At 42.1% G+C, this 27,012-nt stretch overlaps 1 protein-coding gene across 4 annotated transcripts in view; it reads left to right on the forward strand.

Annotated features, from left to right (window-relative positions):
* Positions 1–27,012, forward strand: part of rsu1 (Ras suppressor protein 1) — a 184,437-nt gene that overhangs the window by 84,186 nt on the left and 73,239 nt on the right. For all 4 annotated transcript variants that reach the window (XM_078227696.1, XM_078227699.1, XM_078227697.1 and 1 more), the window contains exons 6-7: positions 6,340–6,422; positions 6,670–6,784. In XM_078227696.1, the coding sequence (XP_078083822.1) occupies positions 6,340–6,422; positions 6,670–6,784 (198 nt within the window). The remainder of the gene's footprint in view (positions 1–6,339; positions 6,423–6,669; positions 6,785–27,012) is intronic.

Genomic DNA, 27,012 nt, shown 5'->3' on the forward strand with positions numbered 1-27,012 from the left:
ATGTTTGCAAGTCCTGTTAACGATAAATTGATTGCATTTTAATGAAACTACCTTGATATCTACAAAGAAATCCTGAAAAGTACTAAGTTTCTATTAAAATATTTCATCTATTTTTAAAACCCTGTCTTGCATGGCTGAAGTATCTAATTTCTTGTCTAGCCCGTATTTGTCATTATAACCTTTTCTAACCAGTGTGGAAGAAAACAAATTTAAATTGTTGATAAATGAATTATAATGTTGATATTAAAGTAAACGTTACTTCCCTGCGTGCCATATTTCAGCTTTTGGCACTTTTTATTATCCCCGAGCCTTAATGTCGCGAGCACAATCAATTCTAACTACCTGCCTCTATATTGGCTGGGAATGGTCACATCGATCTCAACAGAAATGGTTTGAATCCTTGCCGTGTCGATGACCTCCTTGGTATCACACACTATCTGCTTGTAGAATCTGAGTGTGGAAGGCGGATATTCAGCCGACCATGCATAAGCTAGCTCTGTGAAAGAGCCTCCAGTTTAGTGCCAAAGCCCAGCCTTTTGCCAATAACTCTGCAAATTCGTGCACTTCAAGTAAATGTCCAATCACCTTTTTGAAAATTCCCAAGCCATCCGATTCTGCCATTGTTTTTTTTCCCGGTAGTACTTTTCTAATCTTAGCAACATGACATGTAAAAACGCTGCTCCTCATTTTCCCTCTAGTTAGTTGTTAATTATTTTAACATTATTTTATTGTACATTTATTTTATTTTTTATTTTAAATACATTTTATTAATGATCTCTGGTTACTCTAGCACATGTTCTATCAAAACCACTCCATTTTCAATATCTCCTTTTGGATTACCCCTTGGCCTTCTCTGCTCTAAGGTGCACAACATCACTTCTCCAGTCTCTCTCTCTCTCTCTCTCTCTCTCTCAAATTCTACATCCTTAATACCTCTCAGTAAATCTCCTCTTTATCTTCTCCATGGCTTTGACATCCTTCCTAAAGTGTAGTGCCCCGGTGATTTGTTGGGGCGTAGTTTTTTATTTTCTATTCATTGATGGGAGTTGAAGGTCGCTGGCTGGGCCAGCATTCATTGCCCATCCCTTAAACTGAGTGACTTGTTGGGCTGTTTAAGAGTCAACCACATTGCTGTGGATCTGCAGTCACGGATGGCAGATTTCCTTCTGCAATGGACATTAATTAACCAGATAGGTTTTTGCGACAATGGTTTCTTGGTCATTTTTTAATTCCAGATTATTATTGAATTCAAATTTCATCTGCTATGGTGGGATTTGGATCCAAGTCCCCAGAGCATGCATTGCCCTGAGGCTGGGACTTTCCTCTCAAAGGGGAGAGCAGGATATGGTCATCTGGGACTATGGTGACTTTACTTTATTTACTTAAGGTTTTTTGTATGACCTTAAAACTTCAAAATTTACTCCCTGTATCCAAGCCCAGATTGTTTGTTTATTTTACCAAGAAAATCAGAGATGCTAATACCAACCCACAAAGGTCTGCATACTTCTCTGCAACTAGAAGAAAATCCATTCACCACTACGTTCTGCCTCCTATTCCTTAACTGATTGCATTCCCAAGTTACCATCATCCCTTTAATACCGTGTGTGTCTATAAATATTTTATGAAAAGCCTTTTGAAAATCCATATATATATCCACCATACTACTTCTTCACCAGAATTCCAGCCAGTTAGTCAGACACAGTTTGTGCTTGACAAATCTGAGCTGGCTGTCCCTTTAAACAGAAACTAGGAGTAGGCCATTTGAGCCTGCTCCACATTCATCTTGATCATGGCTGATCATCAAATTCAATACCCTAATCTCCCCCCGCCCCCCCCTTCCTCCCATATCCCTTGATCCCTTTAGCCCCAAGAGCTATATCTAATTTCTTCTTGAAATCAGATAATGCTTTTGCCTTAACGACATTGTGTGGTAGTGAATGCCACACATTCATCAACCTCTGGGTGAAGAAATTTCTCCTCATCTCCGTTCTAAGAGGTTTACCCCTTATCCTCAACTGTGACCCCTAGTTCTGGACTCCCTCACTGTTGGGAACATTTTTTTCTGAATCTACCCTGTCGAACTCCTATTTTATAAGTTTCTATGAGATTCCTTCTCACTCTTCTAAACTCCAGTGAATATAATCCTAACCGACTTGGTCCTTCCTCGTATGACAGACCTGCCAACCCAGGAATCCGCCTGGGATAAAATGAATATTAATTTTGTCCTTGACCATAGTTTTCTTACCTCTGATAATAAACTGACTGGCCTGTAGTTACCAGGCTTATCCCACCCACCCTTTGAGCAGGGGTATAAAATTCACAATCCTCCAATCTTCTGGCATCACTCCCATTTTCAAGCAGGGTTTAAAAATTGTGGTCAGAACTTCTGCTATCCCCCGTCTTTACTTTCCTCATTGACCTAGGTATCATTTAAGTGATGTCATCCTATCTTAAATTGTATTCAATATTTCTATTTCCACACTGCAACATTGACTTTATCCTATTCTGTAATGAAAACTGATGCAAAGTACTAAGTTATACTCTGCCTTCACAAGAAGAATTCCTTTTTTCTGTCCCAAATCAACTCCACTGTTTCTATAACTAACTATCCTTTACTTTTTCTATGTTTATCTTTTCTTGTATTCATGCATTCTCTGTATTCTGGCTGGATTTCCACTCTCTTTTGTATTTCCCATTGCCTGTTAGTTATTCATTCTTGTGGACATCACAGGCAAGGCCAGCATTTGTTGCACACCCCTAATTGCCTTTGAGCTGAGTGGCTTGCTAGGCCATTTCAGAGGGCACTTGGGTGTTAACCAGATTACTGTAGATCTGGAGTCACATGTAGACCAGACAAGGTAAGAGTTTCAGATTGTGTTCCCTAAATGGAATTGGCATTACCATTAATCCATTGTCTTTCACATCAGTGTAACATTGCTCCTTGGCTCTAAAACCAAATGGATTCAGCCTTTGAACACTTTAGTACATCATTCACCTGGAGAACTGGAATATTATCCTTGATTGATTTTGGCAACCACCACCGCACCTCCCCCACCCAACCCCTGCCTCTCAGTTTTCTCTTTCTGTACTTCCTAAATGCATTGCAGCTGATATCTAGTTCCATTCCTACTCGTATTTAAGTCAGATCTCCATTAAAGCTGCTCTGTCATAAGCCCATGTAACAACTTGTGCCTGCGGCTCATCAAACTTTTTTGTAACAGTCCTTGCATTAAGACATTTCAACAGCATATTAGTCTGTTTTCCTTTTTTCCACCATCCAAATCCTGCTCTTTCTACCCTATTCATTACTTTGTTTGTTCCTTGTAGTTTTCTGTATGCTTCGTCTCTCCTCTCTGCAGCCATGTTTTGATTTTGCTCTCCCCGCAGGTTAGTTGAAGTCCTCTCCCACCACACCAGTCAACTTCCCCTCAAGGGCATTGCACCTGAAAATAGATGGGAGCAAACTATTTAGCTTGCATGGGTCACTTCTCTCTTAGAACTAATGCCATTGCCTAGGAACTGAAGCCGACCCCTCCTGTACCACACATGACTTTCCATTTTCCTGCTGGCTGGGATGCAGCACTGAGTGTAATCTCTCCTAATAGAAACATAAAAATTCTTTGTACTTTCAATTGCTGGGAAAAGCAGGATGAATCTGACATTAACAGCTGTTTTAATGAATGATTTCTTGGCAGTCTTTTATTTCAAAATTGACTGGGGTAACTACATGTTTTCATTCACTCATGGGATGTAAGCAGAACATATTGCTGCAAAAGCTAATATCAGATGGGAACTTCTGCTGCATACTTCACATTTGAAATGCTTTGTGCTTGCTGATTTACCGCTGGGTGTAGTTTCTGCTTGTTAGTATGTTTCACTGAAACCCTGAATTTAATGTTCTTCACTCTGCTTGACCAGCTGTGCAGTCAGTTGTTGTCTTCCTCTATCCATAAACATTGTTGAAAAAGCAGAATAATCTGCTTCAGAATGCTTTTCTGACTTCTCTTGCTGCACGGCTGTCATTAGAGAACTCATCCAGATCTGTACCGAGCCTGCTTATTTTTGTGCCTATTGACATTTGAGCAGGATTTTCCATCCCCGCCTCCCACTGGGATCATCCAGTCCCATTGAAAGTCAATGAACTTTTGGCTGAGTCGCCACATCTCCCACACTGGATCTGGAAAATCTTGGCCTGAGACTGGGCATGATTGTGTACACTAGTGTTTAGGCTTTAACATTGAAACATAGAAACATAGAAGATAGGAGGAGGCCATTTGGCCTTCAAGCCTGCTCCGCTATTCATCACGATCATGGCTGATCATCCAACTCAATAGCCTAATCCTGCTTTCTCCCCATAACCTTTGATCACATTCGCCTCGAGTGCTATATCCAGCCACCTCTTGAATACATTCAATGTTTTGGCATCAACTATTTCCTGTGGTAACGAATTCCACAGGCTCACCACTCTTTGGGTGAAGAAATGTGTCCTCACCTCCGTCCTAATTGGTCTACCCTGAATCCTCAGACTGTGACCCCCGGTTCTGGACTCCCCCACCATCGGGAACATGCTCCCTGCATCTACCCTGTCTGGTCCTGTTAGAACTTTAAGTCTCTGAGATTTCCATCCCCCGCCACCCCCTCCCCTCATTTGTCTGAACTCCAGCAAAAACCATCCTAACCTAGTCAATCTCTCCTCATACATTTTGGCCTGTCTTTTTATTTTTGTAGTAGTTTATAAAGAAGAGTCGCAAAGACAGAATTTAATCCGATTTACAGAATACCTTGTGGATATCCAAAGTGGTTGTGTTTATTGTTACTGTATTGTTCCATAAATCATCTCCAGTGGCGTGTTTTTTACATTTGAAGTCTTGCCATCCCACTTTTTAAAACTGTCCTATTTGCTGTATATAGTAGCTTAATAATTTGGAAGCATGCTGCCAATCCTAAATAGCTGGTTCTCTTCTGCAAAGGTTTTGAAGTAATTTTGGCATTTATTTGTGTAGAGCTCCCATCGTGATTTGATATTGACGTTTAATAGTAGTTGCCATTATATATTTAGAACCAAATTCAATTTTAATTTTGTTTCTTATTAAGCAAATTATTTGTTCCATCTTGGGTTTGAAAATTAAGTATGGATATTTCAGCAGACAAAACGTTTGCTGTATAGAGATCTGCTGCAGAAAAAATCTAGTCAATGGAGTATACTTGGCATTGTAACTGAGACTGTGTCACTGGATTGAGTACTCCAGATTACTAGGCTAATGTTCTGGGGACACACGTTGCAATCCAACCATGATGGGCGGCACGGTAGCACAGTGGTTAGCACTGCTGCTTCACAGCTCCAGGGACCTGGGTTCGATTCCTGGCTTGGGTCACTGTCTGTGTGGAGTTTGCGCATTCTCCTCGTGTCTGCGTGGGTTTCCTCCGGGTGCTCCGGTTTCCTCCCACAGTCCAAAGATGTGCGGGTTAGGTTGATTGGCCATGCTAAAAATTGCCCTTAGTGTCCTGAGATGCGTAGGTTGGAGGGATTAGTGGGTAGATATGGGGGTAGGGCCTGGGTGGGATTGTGGTCGGTGCAGACTCGATGGGCCGAATGGCCTCTTTCTGTACTGTAGGGTTTCTATGATTTCTATGATGACAATCGGTAGAATTTGTACTCCATAAAATCTGAAATTGCAAGTTAGTCTCAGTAACAGTGACCGTGAAACTATATCGATTTGTCATAAAAACCCATGTGTTTCACTGTTCTCCTTTAGGGAAGGCAATCTGCTGTTGTTACCTGTTCTGGCCTACTCAGCAATGTGGTTGACTCTCGACTAACTACCCTCTGAAATGGCCCTAGCATGCCACTGAGTTCAAAGGATGGGTAACAAAGACTGGCCTCGCCAGCAATGCCCATGTCCTTTCTGGGAATAAAAAAAATAGTTAAGGACTGTGAAGTGGGTGATGAGCAATGTATAAAGATCTTAAATGGCTTTCCATGAAAATCATGTTGTATCCATTCAAAAAAAAAATGCCAAGTTGAGTAGCTTGTGGTAACAAAAGCCTTTAAAGATTCATAGGGAGCCAGACATGTTTTCATGTCTTTTTAGGGGCATCGAGAATATATTGTTGCCGAAGTTGTTAATTGTGTCAATACTTCAGGATGTGGTCACTTTCCTCATCCAAGCATCAATACAATAAACCTGCTTGACCTGCTTGTTATTATTGGGTGCCCTGGGCATGTCAGAGGCTTTTGCAAAGCCAAGGCTATTAATCAAGCTTGACTACTTTTATTGATCGGGCCTCCATGGTCTGGTTACATGCCACACTGTTTATATATTGTTGTTTAATTTACAGCCACCTTGCGTGCACTCTATCTAAGCGACAACGATTTTGAAATCCTGCCGCCAGAAATTGCGAAGCTCACGAAGCTGCAGATAGTAAGTAATTTATCTAAATTCTTAAAAAATCAATTCACTTTTGCAGCTCCTGTAAATTCTGAATGAAGTCAATTTGAGCAGCTCTGGGGTTTATTTTGTTGGAATAAACTGCATCACCTGGCACTGCACTGTGCTCATCAGTAGAGACGTGTAATAAATTGAGATAGTGAGAGGAAGCAAGCTAAGAATCCTTTATGAACTCTTTCATTTGAAATCTGAATTGGTCTAATAGCTCTTGCGTTTTCAGATCAGCCTAAGGGACAATGACCTTATATCGCTGCCAAAGGAGATTGGGGACTTGTCTCAGCTGAAGGAGCTCCATATTCAAGGAAATCGACTAACCGTGCTTCCCCCTGAAATGGGTAAGATCAAGGGTCAGATTGTCTGACTTGTTCTGTAATACACTGATATGTTTTGCATACTGCTCATATAGTTAAAGATCTTTTAAATCTTGTTGAGGTGAAGCAGTAAATGTCTTTAAAAAAAACCCCAAAAATGTTGAATGAAGAGCAATGTCAATTGTTTTTCTTTCTATTGGTGTCTTGTGATAACTTTGTCATAGATGCATTTTTTCTTGTAAGTATGCACTGCAATCCAAATACGAAACCATGGCAGAATTGTAAACTTGAGGCATTTAACTTAATACACATAGGAAATCTATTGAAAATCATGTCTATGAATTAATTAATTTCTCTGGTTTCAAGAACAGTAATGTGTACATTTATTTTGTTGTCTTTTTTGCAAATGGTTGTTCTATAAACTGCAACTACATTTTAACAGGAAGGGCAAAATGGGAATAGGACAAAAGGTGAATAATGATTTTATTTTAATTCCATATTTGGCTCAGCATTGAGATCATGGAATGGAAAGCTCCACATCATTACTCCCATGTCACCTCAAATAATTTACATGCACAGCGGTACTGTGAAAATTAGAATGGAAGGACCTATTGGCAGCACTGGGCCTGCTATGTGGGGCACTTGTAGGGAATGGAAAATTTCACTGGTCTCTCCTTGCAAATTTCATATATTTTTCCAATTAGGAAACTGTACAGTTAAACCCTTCAGTATGTTTCCAAATTAACAATTACCAACCAGGAAGGGAAACATTTCAAGTCTTACCACTACCACTCACTTTTTTAAGTGATTTTATTGGTGGAGGCAGATTGGTCAGTTTAAGCTTTTAAGGAGGTTACGTTTCTCTGTTTTTTACGTAATTTAAAAAAAAGAAAATAATGCATTTTAGCCAGATTCCCCATGCCTTGGTAAGCCAAACAGGTAAAAGGGGGACATGAAGGGTCAGATACATAAGGGGAATGTATTTACAACACTGCTTGTGGAGCAGGAGTGTTTCCTCCGGGATCAACAAGCTGCCTTCTTTCCCTTCCCCCGGTCTCTTTCTACCACCACAACCTTTTCCATTTCCTGCCTTCCCTCTGATCTCTCCAGCTCTTTCTACATGTTCAATTGCCTTCTGAAATTTTCTACAAAATCCGAAATAATCCATTCCTGATCTTGGCAAACCCGCTGTGAAACAAAATCTCTGTTTTCACTCGAGTTTTTTGCCAATTATTTGAAATCTATGACCTCTAGTTACGAGTTAATTTGCCAAAGGAACCTGTTTTTTTTTTTCCCCCACTGCTCCAAATATCTTGCGCCTTTGTTAGGTCCCTTTTAACCTTCTCAGCTACAAGGACAGTCCCAGCTTCTCAAATTTTTTTCACCTAACTGAAGTCCCTCTATTTTTTGTTTTCTTTAAAGGAAAGATGGCTGTGGAGGATGGGGGTGTGTGATCTGATTGAGGTGTACAAGATTGAGGGAGATTAATAGGAAGAAACTTTTCCCCTTGGTAAAGGAGCCACTAACCGCGGGGCATAGATTTAGAGGGGATTTGAAGAAAAACATGGTGGTGGGAATCTGGAACTCGCTGCTTGAAAGGGTTGTAGAGTCAGGAAACTTCACAACATTTAAACATTTAGATAATCAGTTGAAATGCCTTAACATACAAGGCTACGGGCCAAGTGCTAGAAAATGGGATTAGAATAGATAGGTGCTTGGTGGCCGGTGCAGACACAATGGGCCAAAGGGTCTCTTCCTGTGCTGTAAAGCTCTATGACTCTATTCCTGGTATTATCTTGATGAATCTCCTCTGCACCCACTCCAAGGCCTTAGAAGGTTCAAGAGTGGGAAAATGTGGTGAGTTAAACAGCAAGGATAGGGCAATAGTGCAGGGTGGTGTGTATCAGGAAGGGAGAGAGCATACAAATGTAAGAGTGCATCAGCAAATAATGTCAGAGTAGGGAGAAATGTTAAAGACAGAATTAAAAACATTTCACATGAATACATGCAACGCTCATAACAAAATGGGTAAATTGATGGAACAAATAGAAATAAATGGGATTGATATGGTAGCCATTACAGAGATGTCGTTGCAAGGTGAACCATCTTTGCTAACTAAGGAAATCAAGGACTGTGTAACATTGAAGGATAAGGCAAACAATACTGCGAAGAGCAGTGATCAGCCAAAAGATTGGGGAAAATTTTAGAAACCAGCAAAGAATATTTTTTTAAAAGGGGAAAATTTAGAATGAGAGTAAGAAATATATACAGACAGTAAGTGCTTATGCAAGTATATAAAAAGGAAAAGAATAGTTAAAGAACATGTTGGCCAAGTAGATGTTGAGACTGTAGAATTAATGCTGGGAAATAAGGAAATGGCAAAGACTATGAACAACTATTTTGTTTCTTTCTTCAGAATAGAAGTCAGAGAAAGTAGCTTGTGAAGAGTAGGAGAAAATCAAGGGTCAAGAGGGAGGGGGCAACTTCATTACGAGACAGGTGTACAAGGAAAACTGATGCACTTAAAGGCTGACTGGCCCCCTGGCCTTCACCATAGGTCCCTCCGAGATAATGGGATGCATTGATTGTCAGCTTCCAAAATTCCTCCGATTCCAGAAATGTCCCAGTGGATTGAAAACCACATCCTGTCCAAGAAATGAGGAAGATGGAAAGCACACATTTCCAGGCCAGTCAACCTATCATTTGTCATTTGGGAAATCCTTGTAATCAATTACGAAGGAAGTTGTAGTTTTAGAAAGTCAAAATACAATCTCGCAGAGTCAACAATAAACAAGTACCCAGAAGAGGAGGCACCTCAAAAATTCCCATCCTCAATGATGATGGGGCAACCCAGCACATCAGTGCAAAAGGCAAGATTAAAGCATTTGCACCTATCTTCATCCACAAGGGGGCACAGGTTGAGAGTGAGAGGGGGGGGGGGAATTTAAAAGTGATGCAAGGACAAGTCTTTCAGAGGGTGTTGAATGCCTGGAACGTGCTGCCAGAGGAGGTGGTGGAAGCAGATTCTATAATGACGATCAAGAGGCATCTGGATAGATACATGAAAAGGCAGGGAATAGAGGAATAAGGACCATGTAGAGGCAAGAAAATATTAGATTAGAGATGCATCTGTGTCAGCACAGACTTTGTGGGCCAATGAGCCTCTTCCTGTGCTCGACTGTTCTTTGTTCTAAGTATTGAGTGAATGATCCATCTCGGCCTCCTCCTCCTGAGGTACTCAGCATCACGAATGCCAGTCTTCAGCCAATTGATTAATTCCACATGATACATAGAAGATAGGAACAGGAGGAGACCATTTGGCCCATCGAGCCTGCTCCACCATTCATTATGATCATTGGCTGATTTGGGAAATTGTTGAAATCCGTTACGAAGGAAGTAGTTTTAGAAAGTCAAAATACAATCGAACAGAATCGACAATAAACAAGTACCGAGAGGAGGAGGCATCTCATCGAATCATGATACCATAAAACCGCCAAGATACTGAATACAATAAAAGCTACAGGCCCTGAAAACATCCCAGCTGTGGGACTGAAGACTTGTGCTCTAAAACTAGCCACGCTCCTTGACAAACTGTTCTAATCTATCTATAACAGTGGCATCTACATGACGATGTGGAGAAATGTCCTTCTATGTCCTGTAGGCCATGGAAGCAGAGTCTTTGAATGTTTTTAAGGCCGAGGAAAATAGATTTTTGATGAGCAAAAGATGAAAGATTATTGGCAGTAGGTAGGAATATGCAATCGAGGTTACAATCCGATCAGTCATGGTCTTATTGGATGCTGGAGGTGGCTTGAGGGGCCAAGTGGCCTATTCCTGCTCCTAAATTGTGTGTTTGTCCAATCATCTGGCCAACATCCACCGCAGCTCCCCCCCCCCCCCTCTTCTTTCTACCCTTGATCATCAACAAAGAAATGGAAAGTGTTGTCAACAGTACTATTGTCACAGATCGCGCTAATGGTTAACTGCAAGAGTGTCCTGACTTGAAGCACTGATTTGTGATGGTTATAGTTTTTGTGATATCACCCTATTGAAGAACCAATCGAGACATCATGGGGGTGATTCTCCCAGCCCGCTATACTGTTTTTGTAGTGCAACGGGCTGGGAGAATCACCCTTATAGCAGGTGATTTATTAGCGGGCCCAGGACTGAGGTCTCCAAACCCACTGGCATCTCTCCCCACTCAGAGGAGTGTTTCACTTCATCGGGGTTTAAAATAGCACCCCACTAATGGGGAGCTGGCGACGTGAAACTGCTGGAGTGAAGAGTGGGCCATGGGGCCCCCACGGAGGGGAGGGGGGGGGGGGCAGTGCCAGCCTGCTCCGGCACTGCCCAAGGGGCAAGGTGCCAATGCCTGGGGGCATCTTGGTACTGCCCACCAGGCATTGGCAGTGCCAAGGGGGTGGGGCCCCTCTGGAGAGATTGGTGTTGGGGGGGGTTCCAGTGTCTCTCGGCAGAGGGATTGCGAGCAGAGGGAGGGAGCCCAATGATCGGGGTGGAGTTCGGTCAGGGCTGCCTGTGGGGGCGGAGATTGGGTGATGGGGAGATCGAGGCTGGCCTGAACATGTTTGGGTGGCCAGTGATCAGGCCATGGAGAGGTTTTACAGCCAGCGATGCAGAGGTTGCGGGCCTAGCCAGCAGTCGCGCTGGCCAGCAATGGGGAAGCCGGCCATGCGGCGCTACTGCACATCGACGCATGCTCAGTGGCCCGCTCGGCGCTATGCTGCCAGCCTCTCCAACGGGAATAGGCCCCACCCACTGATTTTTGGAATGATTTTCGCTAGTGCACTCTGCAGTGCAGAGTGTGGGAGATTCACTTTGAAAGTCCCGCTGAAAAAACCAGCATGATTTACTCCAGTTTTATGCAAATTCAACACTTAGAATCTCTTGGGGAGAACCCCCCCCCTCTCTATATAAGCAATTATTTAAAAATATTTAACTTGAAAGAAAAGGAAATTACACAATTAAAAGGACTACAACACTCTAAGAAGCTTAACCTGTGTGTGTTTAGTTATTCATCTGCTTGTGCAGAAATTACCCCCTTTTCCAAAATATTTCTCCAATCCCTGAACTGACTTCCCTTTCCCAAACAACATCTAAGTTGAATAAGTCCATAACTCAAATCCAGCTTATAGTTACCACACAATACAGGACTGGTAATCAAATCTCAAACATTTTTTCCTGGTCCAGCGAAGATATCTAATTTATTTTAGTGTCACAAGTAGGCTTACATTAACAGTGCGATGAAGTTACTGTGACAGTCCCTTAGTCACCACACTCCGGTGCCTGTTTGGCTACAATGAGGGAGAATTTAGCATGGTCAATGCACCTAACCAGCACCTCTTTCAGACTGTGTGAGGAAACTGGAACACCCGGAGGAAATCCACACAGATACTGCAAACTTACAGACTCCACACAGACAGTGACCCAAGCTGGGAATTGAACCCAGATCCCTGGCGCTGTGAGGCAGTGTGCCACCATGCAGCCCTATTTAAATTGTCTTTAGAAAAGTTTCCTGCAACGCCTTGGCTTTGAGGCTCAGGTGCAGCACTAACACATCTCCTGAGAAGCAAAAAATGTTATGACCACATGGCTGTGAAATGGGTCCTAGTCTCCTGGCTGAGAGTTGTGGACTGGCTTCTGGTTGTAAGGTATCAACTCCTCTCTTTGCTTCTGAGTTGTACTGTTTATGGAGCATAGCATTTCTCTAGTCCCGAATCACCCAGGGATTTAGATAAACTGTATGGCTTGGGGAACTTAACATTTCTCTACCAGTCATCTAAGAAATTTGTTTCTACTACTGGAGCTTCTCACACCTGATCATCTTAAGGTGCCCTCATGCCTTTGGAATACTCTGATCACTTTTAGTGACTTATTTCCTCCAGAAATGCTGGCTGTTACTGTTGCTGGGCAGATTTCTATCAGATTTTTAAAAATTCTTGTTACTGATGCTGCTAGGCAAATCCTTGACAATATCAAGCAACAGTTAACACAACAACAACCTGTTCACTGATGCTCTATTTGGGTTCCGCCAGGGCCATTTGGCTCTTGACCTCAATACAGCCTTTTCCAAACATGAAAACGTAGAACTGAACTCCACTGGTGAGGCGTGAGTGACTGCCTGAGTGTGATTTCAAGTAGTCCTAGCAAATTTGAAATAAGAGGCAAACTCTTCACTGTTTGCAATCATACTGAACACAAAGGAAGATGCTTGTGGTTGTTGGAGGCCAATTATCTCAGTCCTAGGACATTGCTGCAAGAGTTCCTCAGAGAAATGTCCTAGACCCAACCATCCTCAGTTGCTTCATCTGTGGCCACCTTTCCACCATGAAGTGGGGATGTTTGTTGATGAATTCACTATGTTCAGCACCATTCATGACTCAGATATGAAGCAGTCCATGTCCATATGCAGCAAGACATGGACAACATTCAAGCTTGGGCTGATAAGCAATCATCAACATTGTGCCACACAGGTTCCAGGCAATAACCATGTTCAACAACAGAGAATCTAACCATCTCCCTTTGAATTTCAATGGCATTAGAATCATAAAATCCTACAGTATGGAAGGAGACCATTCAGCCCATCAAGTCTGCAATGACCACAATCCCACCCAGGCCCTATACCCATTTACCCTAGCCAATTCCTCTGACACTAAGATGGATTGGCCATGCTAAATTGTCCCTTATCCGCACACCTTTGGACTGTGGGAGGAAACCAGAGCACTTGAAAACCCACACAAACACCGGGAGAATGTGCAAACTCCACACAGTGACATTATGGCATTACCATAGCTGAAATCGCCAACCCCTTTGAGTTGTCTGCAAGACTCACAGACCGCAATCAGTAAGGGTAGGCGACAACAACGCCTCCAATTTGGCCTAGGAAGCTGAAGTTCTGCCCTGGAGCCAGCGAAGAGTACACAGGAGACCAGAACAGTGGCTTGGGATAACACCTAATAATGATTACCAAGATGTTGGGAGGTTCGACTGTGGAAGGATGAGTATTTGAGGAATATAGAAACTGGGCATTGGGGGACAAAGCAAGTGTGGATTACTGAGGATTCGCATGATTAACAAGTGAGACCTGGCTGGATCTTCGCACACTTGTAAAAATGGTGGCATTCTCACCTGCTTTTCTAATAGATTCTGTTTTTTCTGTGGGGGCGGGGGGAAGGTGTCGGGGTGTGACTCACAGGAGGGGAACATGACCTCAGGAGGGCCATTTGAACTTTGGTGAGTTCAAACGGACCTCATTTGGCTGTTTCAATGACAACCTGCACTGAGGCATGAATTGATGGAGTAGACACGGCATGTTGGCAGTTACATGGGAGGGTGTAAAATTGGGTGCAAAGCCATGGGCATTGATCCCACCGTCTACCTGCCAGCCCAGCTGTAATTTTACGAGTGATTGGGAAGAGGGTGGGAGATGCCTAGCACTTTCTCCACCCAGGGGCCAATTGAAGCCCTTGGACATTTAACGGCCCTTTCCTGCCCCAGGGTAATTTTTCCTGAGGCAAGTAGAGGGCCAGCACCAATTGTAAAGGCCAATTTATTTTCCCCAACCGTCATCACCCAAGGTCTTCTGGTCGGTCTTTCCTTTTGTCCACCCCCCCTCACCTCTGTTTCCACACTAACCTTCATGAAATCCCAGCAGTAGCCATCGCTCTCTTTGGCTGCAAAGCAAGTTTGTCAGAGTGGGGGACAAGCTTGCCCCTTTCATTTCTGATGGGTTGAGGGACCTCTGCTGAGTGTAGAATGATGTGGAGATGCCGGCGTTGGACTGGGGTAAACACAGTAAGAAGTCTCTCAAAACCAGGTTAAAGTCCAACAGGTTTATTTGGTAGCACAAGTGTAGAATGCCATGTGGATTATCATACATGCTGCCATGGCCTGAGTGCCATGGATGAAACCCACCTTTTGTGTATTCAGACTAAGAACTTTACTTTGGGTTGTCAAGAAGTTCTATTAACTTCCATGTGACTTGCCAATGAAAAACATGATATTTTAATACTGGAGAATTAACTGGCAATATTTTTAAAGAGAGTTGACGTCTTCCATCACTAGATTCTCATCATGCCAGCCTGCTTACTTTAAAGTCAAACATCCATTTCAAATGTCAGCCATCCCTGCCTTGTGTGCATAGGTGATTTAATATCAGGACTTCCATGCAAATTGTGTAATTTCTGCAACCAGTAGCTGAGATATGTTAATGTGCATTTACAAAGGAACTGGAAACACCTCTCTGTCTATTATTTTAAAATGCATCAATCAAGAATTGCTCCACAGTCAATATTAGCCGAGATGCAAAAGCAGCTTGTGTGGATCTGGTGAATTACTCTGGAATTAATAGTGTGAATGATGGTCCATTGTTTATACCTTGAGCCATGATTCAAAACTCTGAGAACATAAGGTTCCTTTTTCCACACCTAGTCTGCTGCTTTGACAAGATTTTATATAGCGTGCCACCATACTTTCGATTGAAAATATGGCACTATTGCATATGGAAAAAAAATAGTGAAAATGGTTAGTGTCAATGCTAGATGACACCACACTTGCAATATAAGCTTGATGATAAGTTGACCTTCTACTGGAAATTTTTAAAAACCATTTTACAAAAGCATTCACTAGACTGTACTCTTCATCCCTTAGGCAATTTTGTGTTATTGCACATATCATTCACTCTTAGAACCTGTGGGGGCCAAATGGTTTGGCTGTTAAAGTTCATTAGATTTGTGCCTGAAATTCAATGGTAGAAATCCTGATTCCCCAGAATATTCACACACCATCAATCTTGAATTATTGTGCAGGTGAAGGGTTTTAATAGTATGATTAATGCCTCAAAGTAGATTACAAAGTTTAACCTCTGAGTGACTGGTACAAGGCTTAAATGTATGCACGTGTAGCAGTGGTGATGAAAATTGAGTGGCTAGATTCAGCCTTTAGTCTGACAGGATTTTTGTTTAAAAATAAAGTTTTTATAGGAGATTTGCTTCAGTGCTTGGTGCCATGTTGATGCTTTCTTTCTAAATAGCACCCTAATCTTCAGGGATAGTAGATTGTTCTGTGTGAGAATTAGTGTTGTAGCTGCTGCAAGAAACCTGCCGATTTGCTGCTAGAAGGGTCAGTATCACATTAAGTCCAGACTGCAGAAAATGTGAACTCGGCAATGAATATGAAGACACTAACCAGCTGTCTTATTTCAATTGTTAAGAATGGAATCTACCACTTGGCCGACAGTTTGGCAAGGTTAGACATGTACTCCAAGAAATTCATTTTTAACTCACCGGTCCCCAGGTGAGGTACTCCAAATTTGCTAGTTCAGATGAGATCCCTCAATTTATTAACTTCCAGATGGGATACCCCCAAATTGTTATGGCCCGGCTGAGGAGAGATAAAATGGCTCCCTTTCTTTATTCTACCCCCTTGCTTGGTTGCACAAGATTAATCTAAAAATTATCCCTTCCCTTTGACTTGTCTGTGAGGAGCAGATGTTAGAAATTTGAGGCCATTGCAATTCATGATTTCAAAAGTGCTGACTTCAGCTGGTGTGTTATCGGTTTTGACATTCCAGTGTTCTGCAGTTTAGCTGGGAAGCTGCCCTGTTTCCTTTCAGCTGTGGTTAACTTGGCTTACTTTGGTAATCGGAGAGAGAGTTACCTGCAAAACATTTTCAGGGGTCTTTTCTTCTGTGTCACACACTGATACCTTCCAGCACTAGTCAACACTGACTGATTTTTCCAGTTGTCCTTAATCCAAGTCATAGAATAGAATCATAGAATCCTACAGTGCAGAAAGAGGCCATTCGGCCCATCGAGTCTGCACCGACCACAATCCCACTCAGGCCCTACCCCCATATCCCTACATATTTTACCCACTAATCCCTCTAATCTACGCATCTCAGGACACTAAGGGGCAATTTAGCATGGCCAATCAACCTAACCCGCACATCTTAGGACTGTGGGAGGAAACCGGAGGAAACCCCTTTGTATGTTACTGGAAGCCGAAAATCCACAAACCGATCTGGGACATTGCTCACAGGATACTATTTCTGCTGAGATGATAATCAGCTCCCATTATCTCCATGGGAGATAACACTTAGTTTTTGTATGGCTTTTGTGCTTGTGATGTATCGTTGTCTGGAAACAGGACATGATTCCATTGTCTCTCTTGTATCATCAACCAGCAATTCAGCCAGTGACTAAATTTACATCTTCAGCCATCTTTGGTTTATATGTCCATTTTTAAAACCAGGTGTCTCATTAAAAGTTCAGAATGTATGTACGCAATTAGTGTTTTTCCTCCATCATGACACCAGTCAGTCCTGGAGTGGCCCTAGAACCAACTGCTGTACCTATCCTTTCCACTGGCTGGAAACCTTACCAACAGATGCAGATTTGGGGGAAGAAAACATGATTTGTATCATAACTGATCACATCAGAATTTAGAAGGTACCTTGTAGCAAGTAGGATATTAATCCATAAAACCCATTATTGCTTTGCTTCTGTTTATTGCTGTAAACTTAATGGTCCTGAAATTATGTATAACAGGTAGCAAGAATTTGGAGTGACCTGTGTAAAAAGTGTGCAAGATTGTGATAAAATGAAAGCTGAGAAATCCTATAAATGATCAATTACCTTTCTGTGGATGCCCATTCATACCCACCAGAACAACTGAAAAAGGCAACACCATTTACCCTTGTGTTTTTCCAAGGCTGCTGCTCCAATTATTTAAGAGTCCCTCCATGAAGATTATCTTAAGGTTCAGATAGGGAAAGCAATGGTGTGGTGGGCAATGGTTAGCAGTGACCCGGTTTGGGTCACTGTCTGTGCAGAGTCTGCACATTCTCCTCGTGTTCACATGGGTTTCCTCTGGGTGCTCCGGTTTCCTCCCACAATCTGAAAGATATGTTGGTTGGGTGCATTGACCAGATATACCAAGGGAAAATTTAGCATGAACAGGCACCGGAGTGTAATTTTTCACAGTAACTTAATTGCAGTGTTAATGTAAGCCTACTTGTGACTAATAAATACAGTTTAATTTTAGTGGTATTGTCGCTGGACAAATCCAGATTCCCATGGTAATGCTCTGGGGACCTGGGTTCAAATCCCACCATGGCAAATAGTGAATTTTGAATTCAATAAAAATCTGGAATTAAAAGTCAAATGATGATTCTCAGACCATTGTTGTTTGTCGTAAAACCCATCAGGTTTGCTCATGTCCTTTTTAGGGAAGGAAATCTGTCGTCCTTACCTTGTCTGGTCTACATGTGACTCCAGATCCCCAGCAATGTGGTGACTCTAAATGGAACATAGGAACATAAGAATTAGGAGCAGAAGATCTCTCCCTAGTCTCAAATCCACCTCCCCACCTGTTCCCCATATTCCTCTTTCCCTTTTTTTATTGGAAATATTTCTCTCTCCCTCTTGAAACCATTCAACGAGTTGGACTCCATTGCGCTATGGAGCAGCAAGTTCCACAAATTCGCCACCCTCTGCGAGAAGTAGTTCCCCATCATCTCAATTTGCAATCTACCGCTGACCTCTTGTTCTAGATTGCCCCACAGGGGAAACATTTGGTCTATATTTACTTTATCAATTCCTTTTAAAATTTTATACACTTCAATCAGATCCCCTCTCATCCTTCTAAACTCTAGCAAGTATAAACCCAAACTGTTTAATCTCACCTCATATGTCAACCATTTCATCCCCAAAATCAAATCGGCGAACAGCCTCCAATGCACCCACACCCTTCCTCCAAATAAAGAGACAAAAATGGACACACTACGACTTGAAGTTTTCAAAGTAACATTGAGAAGGAAGTAGATCAGAAAATTAGGGACTTTGACGATAGCTTTTTTCCTTGATTCAGGAATTATTCATTTTTAAGATTGAAAATTTCACTATTATTAATATTAGGTGTGTGAGAGAGACCAGGAAATGTATTATTTAATCATCTGCAGTTAAGCTATTGGAATCTATAATTAAGTAATAGAAAACTTGGAAAAAATTTAAACTAATTAGAGAGCAAACATGAATTTTTAGTTCATTATTAGTTGGCCAATGGTTTGAGGAATTACTGATGTACTAAACATGAACTGTCTATAAATGCAGAAGGCATTTGATAAATTTCAAAATTGAACTCATTGTAATACTGGCAGTCTCCCCACATGGCAGAGGCTTCCCCCATTCCTGGTTAAAAATGCCATCAGCATCATGAAAAGGCCTGCAACTGGTCAATAATCGGCCACTTAAAGACCTCAGAAAGTCTTTGGGTGACGGGGTCACATTCCACTTTCCCCACTTCTAATAAAATGCAGCGGTGGCACATCACCTCTCCTCTCAACGTGTTCCCCAGCGTTTCTTTGAAAACTCAGCAATAGAGTGGTTAGAACAGAGGGTGCCATTTGGTCCTGTGTCCATGTCAGCTCTCTGCAAGAGCAACTCACCTCGTTTCACTTCCCCACCTCTTCTCTGTAACCCTGAAAAGTTTATTTCTCTTCAGCTAATTATGGGAGTTCCTTGAAAGCCATGATTGATTCTGTCTCCACTACACACTCACCCAATTCTTTTCAATTCCTAACCACACACTGGGTCTCCTGCCATTCACCTTTATCATAGAATCCCCACAGTGCAGAAGGAGACCATTTGGTCCATCGAGTCTGCACTGAGCACAATCCCATCCAGACCCTATTCCCGCAACCCCACACATTTACTCTGCTAATCCCCCCCCCCCCCCTTAAATTGATGTCCTCTGGTTGTCGAACAATTCAGCAATAGAAACAGATCTTCTTTGTCCAGGCCCCTCGCGATTTTGAACACCTCTAACAAATCTTTTTGCAACCTTCTGTTTAAAAAGAGAACACCTGCATTATATAGTGATTTTCACAAGCATTAGGTGTCTGAGTATTTGGGCAGCCACTGAAGTATTTTTGAAGTATAGTCACTTTTGTAATGTAGGAAACCCTGTAAAGAGAAGAGCCCCGTATTTGCCATTGTAACTTTGTAACTGAAGTCTCTTCGTTTGCAGAGCCATTCTCATTAATCTTTTCTGCACTCTGCAATGCCTTCATATCCTTTCTAAAGCGCGGTGCTCAGAATTTAGACAGAATATTTCCATTGAAGCTGAGTTAGTGTTTTATAAAGGTTCACGGTAATCTTCTTACTTTTGTACTCCCTGCCTCTAATTATAGAGCTCAGGATCCCATATACCTTTTATCAAATGCTTTTCAACCTGCCCTGTCACCTTCAATGATTTTTGCACCTATACCTCGAGGTCATTCGCGCCACCCCCAACCTCGCTCATCAGCTAAGTATCATCTGCCAGGTATCCACCCAAACCGCTAACCCATCTATGCCAGCGCAGACATGATGGGCCAAATAGCCTCCTTCTGTGCTGTAACAGTTCTGTGACATAATCTTGAAGTCTGTCACTTTCCACAATACTGCTAAGTTTTGTCATCTGCAAATTTTGAAATTGGGCCATGCACAGCCAAGTCTAAGTCATTATTACAGTCAAGAAAAGTGACTGGCTTTTCCAACCCCTGGGAAACTGGAAGGTGTATACCACTTGAATGTACTGGAATTGGAAGGATAGTGACTAATGAGGACCCAACAAGGTGCTGTGCTGGAACATCAACTATTTGTTACATTAGTGAATGACTTGTGCAACATAATAGCGATCCATATATCCACATTTGCCGATGTCTAAAAATAGGTGGCATCGTAATCCGTGTAGATGGGAGCATAAAATTGCAAAGACTTTGACAAATTAAGTGAATAGGCAGAACTGTGGCAGATGGATTTCAGTGCAAGGTAATTGATTTTTGGACCAAAACAGGATAGATCCAAGTTTTATTTCACTGACATGCAAGAACAACAGGTGTCCATAGAGATTTAGGGGTTTGTGTGCACAGATTAATAAAATATAGTCATCAGGTACAAAAAATAATCAAAGGGCTGATGGAATGTTAACCCTTGTGTAGAAAATACTGGAGTATAAAGAGAAGTTTTGCTACAGCTACACAAAGCACTGGTTGGACCACATCTGGAGTACTGTGTACTGTTCAGGGCGCCTTGCATTAGAGAAGAAGTGCATCACTGATTCATTAGCTAGTTACCTGGGTCCCAAGGGTTAATTTACAAGGGGTGATTGCATTAACTAGACCTGCATTCTCTGAAATGTAAAGGTTAAGGGGTGAATTAATTTAGATTTTTAGAACTTTGATCAGATAAATATTTTTCCCCATTGCCGGAAAGTTTGGCATTAGGGAACATAAACCAAAAATCAGAGCTAAGCTGTTCAGGCAAGAAATTAGTAGACTGGGTAGTAGTGTTATGGCAATGAGATTGATAGACTTTTGCTAGCCAAGGGTTTTTAAGAGATGGGGAGTCAAGGTGGATGGATGGAGTTGGAATACAGCTAAGCCACAGGGCCTGATTTTTGCTGAGTTGAGATGATTTGGGAGCTATCTAGAGCATGGTTGGCAGGTCTGGGTAGAATGGTGGCACAGTTAATACTGCTTTTTCAGCGCTAGGGACCTGTGTTCAATTCCAACCTTGAGTGACTGTGTGGTGTTTGCACATTCTCCCCATGTCTGCATGGGTTTCCTCTGGGTGCTCAGGTCTCCTTCCACACTCCAAAGATGTAGGTTAGATGGATTGACCATGCTAAATTGCCCCTTCGTGCCCAAGATGTTTGGGTTAGGTAGATAAGCCATTGTAAATGTGCGGAGTTACAGCGATAGGGTGGAGGATTGGGTTGAGTAAGATGCTCTTTCGGGGAGTCAGTGCATTCTTGATGGACCAAATGGCCGCCTTCTGCACTGTGTGGAATCTAAATATTGGACTTCTGACCCCATTCCCAAGGATTCTGATTTTCAGGAGTTGCTTTTAAGGGTGCAGGCTGGTTCAGATTGAAAGTCCACATCCTGCAGTCCCGACTTGGCTAACTCCATTCCAGGGATAGGAATGTCCCAGTCTCAATTTTGATGGATACGGAGCCAGCATTTTAAAAAGCCAGGGTTCGTGGCATCTCGAGAGTTGTCCTAAACCATGGTCTGCATGAGGTAGGCTTTTGAAAGGTAAATTTCAAACTGCCTTGACCCCCTCCCCCGCAACACGAGGAAAACATTGCTGGTTTGATTGACGGCCCTGGCTCCCTGATCTCTGTCAATGCACAATTTTATTTACACAAGATAAAATGGTTTCAAGTGATTGCAGGTTCATTTATTGATACTTCAACGGATATGGATGATTGACATTTTTGTTGGTCTGCAGTAAAGATCAGTTTTCTTTTTAAAATGGAAAGTTATTAATAACTTTATTTTTGAATATATCACTGTCATTCATTACAGGGTTCCTTGGTAGTTTAAAATGAATTGTGGACGAATGGGCACGGGGGTGTCATAATTTAGCATGGGGGCATGAGGGAGCAAAGAGTATATGGAAGGGCATAGCTTGGCATTAGGGCATGAGAGGTCCGGGGTTGGTGGAGGGGCTTAGCTTGGCATTGGAGCATGAGGAGCCATGGGGGCTATCGCTTGACATGGGAGCATGTGGGGCCATAGGAATGGCATGAGGTGGGAGTGAGAGGGGTGAAGATTAAGAGTGCTGAGGGCTTTACTGCAGAAGCTCTCCACAGCACTGAGGGATCTTGTAAACAGCCTGCCTTAGCATCCTCCCTCGTCTTTGTGCTATATAGAATGCTGCTGGAGAATAATGCCAAGTTGCAACATGCACTCGATCAAAACATCGTACACGTATTCAGTGTATGAACAAATGAACTAAAGTGAACTGAAGATATTCAAAATAAAATGGTCTATTTGATGATAAAAGGTTTGAAGTAGAATTCCCTAGGTTGCTTGATATGAACAATAAATTACTAATTTCTCACAGGCTGGAACTGTAGACAACAAATCCCTCCTCGTGAGCTTTTAGATATGAAAGTCTCGCACAAAAAAAATGAACAAATGGGCCAAAATAATTGAATTTGTTACTATCTGCTTTTAAAGTTCTGTGAGAACATGGTTAATTTAATATGTTAGACACTCTGTACTGGAATATTGTACAGTAGCAGCTCGGACTAATCACTATGGCTATACAAGGCGAAACCTTTTTGAATGACACTTGATCTTTTCTAGCCATAAAGTCTACTTCGGTTGGAGGGTTGTAGCTAATCACTATGCAGCTTACTTTCCCTTGTGGTCTATTGCTGAAGATTGTACAGTGAACAGGAGATGCTTCTGTTTTAGATATTATCCAGCGTAGCTTCAGAATTGAGCGGTTTTAGCTTATTAGATTGCTTTTGTCATATTGCTTAATCCCATTGCCTGCTGTTTGATCCTAGTTAGAATGCTAAAGCTGGTTGAGTCGCAGATGAGGGAGATGGGTGTGAATTCCCTGACTGGAAGCACTGGAGCATACAACAGCTAAGGCTATCGCTTCTTTCTGACAGAAAGGTGAAACGCTTCCTGCATGTGTTATTGAATAATAGAACATGCCAGGAAAAGAAATCAGAAAAGTTAAGTGAGGCAATAGGCTCTTTATTGATTAATTGTCAAGGAATGACACAATATATTGTCTATCTTGAATATAGTGCTCTTTATAAAGTGATAGTGCCATATATATTTAAAAATAGTATATTGTAACACATTGAAGGAGGCACACATTATGAACTGGTGCTCCGTTCTCTAAGCCTAATGAGTTTATTATATGCTTTTCTTTACACCACATCCTATTATTCTCTACGGACAGGCAGAAGAGCTATACCAACCAGAAAGATTTTGAATCACTGAGTTTGCTGATCATAGCCAGGGCAGTGATTGAGGTGCTACAAATTGCTTTGGCACCCCTGGTTAGAAAGAGGAAAACCTGTCAGGGTTACAACCCTATTGGAACTAAACATTTGTGGATGTTGAGAGAACAGAATTAGGCTTGACTGTCCTGCCATCTGCAGCTTCTTGTTGGCGTTGACTGAATGAAAATTTGGGGACCTTGATGTACCTGAGCTACATTGCGCAATATAAACGCAGCTAGCACAGTCCGTGCTAATGGTATCAGTTTACAATGCATGGGTTCTGTACACTTTTCTACAATCTAAGAGTACATTTGCCTTGACTTGCTGTGCCTGCCAGACAAGAAAATGTTTATTGCTGCACTGGCATGACCCCAATGTTGGCTGAACTTGCCAAGTTTACGTTCTGGTTGTAGCTGGCTACATGAAGCCTGAACTTCAGCGACTGGTGCTACTAAGTCTCATAATATGAAGCTTCTAATGAAACTTATTTGTAGAACTTGGCAAATCAACTATATATGTGAATTTCAAATGTGGTTAGGTAGCTATCTTCAGCAAGAACCATCTGTGCTGTTGAAGTTCGATGACACATCAGCTGATTCTCAACATTTTATGAAATAGGCTATTAACAGACCCCAGTCTTTGTTCTATTACTGTATCAGTAATGTGGCTGATTAACTGGGCAAATTACAAAGGGGGAAACATCTCGGATATTGGAGAGAATGTTTTCCTCATCCACACCGCTCTTTTTCAATCCGGTGCTCTTCCAAACCCATGTCCATTCTTGTTTTTCTTTCTCGTAATTCTGACATCACATTGTCATTTTTTACTTCTAATTCAGCTGAAGATATTCAAGATGATGATATGTTTAAATGTCTTCTCCGTTTATAATAAACAATATAATCTGGATGGAAGTATGTGTCTCAACAACTTCGTTAGTACTTTTACCGCTGTGGAGGTTTCCTGCCGACTAGTGTTGTATTGCTCCTGCCACTGTGGTTTTGGGATTATTGCCCCTCTTACCATTTGTGTATTGGAAGGAGTGATAGTTCAGCATATTCATTCTCCTCTACTACTTTGAAATAAATAGTGATGTCTTGAGGAGTGTACATATTACAGAGAAGGAGGTGCTGGAAGCCTTGAAGTGCATAAAGGTAGATAAATCCCCGCGACCTGATGAAGTGTATCCCAGGACATTGTGGGAGCCTAGGGAAGAAATTGCAGGTTCCCTGGCAGAGATATTTGAATCATCAATAGTCACAGGTGAGGTGCCTAAAGATTGGAGGGTTGTGAATGTTGAGAACAGAATTATGCTTGACTGTCCTGCCATCTGTTTAGAAAGGGCTGCAGGGAAAAGCCTGGGAAGTACAGGCCAGTGAGCATCACATCTCTGGTCGATAAGTTGTTGGAAGGTATACAGGCATTTAGAGACACAAGGACTGATTAGGGATAGTCAGCATGGCTTTGCAACTGGAAAATCATGTCTCATGAATTTGAGTTTTTTGAAGGGGTAACCAAGAAGGTAGATGAGGGCAGTGCAGTTGATGTTGTCCACAAGGACTTTGACAAGGTACTACATGATAGATTATTGCATAAGGTTAAATCTCTCAGGATCCAGGGTGAGGTAGCTAAATGGGTAAAAAATTGGCTTGATGACAGAAACCAGAGGGTGGTTGTAGAGGACTGTTTTTCAAACTGGAGGCCTGTGACCAGCGGTGTGCCTCAGGGATCAGTGTTGGCTCCACTGTTACTTGTCATTTATATTAATGATTTGGATGAGAATATAGGAGGCATGGTTACCAAGTTTGCAGATGACACCAAGATTGGTGGCATAGTGGACAGTGAAGAAAGTTATCTCGGATTGCAACAGGATCTTGATCAATTGGGCCAGTGGGCTGATGAATGGCAGATGGAATTTAATTTGGATAAATGCTAGGTGATGCATTTTGGTAGATTGAACCAGGGCAGGACTTACTCAGTTAATGGTAGGGCCTTGCGGAGAGTTAGAGATCTAGGGGTACATGTTCATAGCTCCTTGAAAATGGAATCACAGGTTGACAGAGTGGTGAAGAAGGCATTCCGTATGCTTGGTTTCATTGGTCAGAACATTGAATACAGGAGCTGGGACATCTTGTTGAAGCTGTACAAGACATTGGTAAGGCCACAATTGGAACACTGTGTACAGCTCTGGTCACCCTATTATATAGAAAGGATATTATTAAACTAGAAAGAGTGCAGAAAAGATTTACTAGGATGCTATCGGGACTTGATGGGTTGAGTTATAAGAAGAAGCTGAATAGATGGGACTTTTTTCTCTGGAGCGTAGGAGGCTGAGGGGTGATCTTCTAGAGGTCTATCAAATAATAGTCAATATCTTTCCCCAAAGGTAGGAGAATCTAAAACTAGAGGGGAGAGATACGAAAGTGGCCAGAGGGTCAATTTTTTCACACAAAGGGTAGTGAGTGTCTGGAACAAGCTGCCAGAGGTAGTAGTAGAGGCGGATACAATGTTGTCTTTTAAAAAGCATTTAGACAGTTACATGGATAAGATGGATATAGAGGGATATGGGCCAAATGCGGGCAATTGGGACTAGCTTTGGGGCTTTTTTAAAAAAAAAGGCGGCTTGGACAAGTTTGGCCGAAGGGCCTGTTTCCATGCTATAAACCTCTATGACTACTTATGGAATACATTCTGCTGTCCATCTGTGTTGTTGCTGATTTTGTATGTCCCAACATTCCATCGTTACAAGTAGAATGGCAGTAGAGGAAACAGTGCTTTTGTTTAAGTAAAATTGGCCCAAATAGGATGAATTCTTTGAAATATTCTTTCATGGGATGTGGACATTGCTGGCAAAGTCAACATTTGTTGCCCATCCTCATTGCTTTTGAATTCAGTCTTGCTCGGTTATTTCAGAGAGCAGTCGTCTGGAGCCACATGTAGGCCAGACCAGGTAAGAATGGCAGATTTCCTTCACTAAAGAACATTAGTGAACCAGAGTGGTTCTTATGGCAAATAGTAATAGTTTCTGAGATTATTACTGAGACTAGCTTTTCAGTTCCATATTTTACAAATTAAATTCAAACTCCACCAGTTGCCTTGGTGGGATTTGAATCTGGGTCCTCAAAGCATCAGCCCAGGCCTCTGAATTATTAGTCTAGTGACATTACCACTATGTCACCACCTCCCCAGTGTTTATGTTGTACATACACCTCCTCTTGCTTGCCGCCCCCCCCCCCCCAACCCCATCAACATATCCTCTTTTCCTTTCACAGTCATTTATTTATCTCATCTTCCTTCTTCTTTATTTGGGCTAGCCACCTGAAATACTTATGGTACAGAATTCCACATTTGAACTGCCAGTTGGGTAAGGACATTTTTCCTGAATTCCACATTGGATTAGCAGTGGGAGATCATAGAATCCCTACAGTGCAGAAGGAGGCCAC

The sequence above is a fragment of the Mustelus asterias genome, chromosome 2, assembly GCF_964213995.1.
Source record: "Mustelus asterias chromosome 2, sMusAst1.hap1.1, whole genome shotgun sequence".
Classification (NCBI taxonomy): Eukaryota; Metazoa; Chordata; class Chondrichthyes; order Carcharhiniformes; family Triakidae; genus Mustelus; species Mustelus asterias.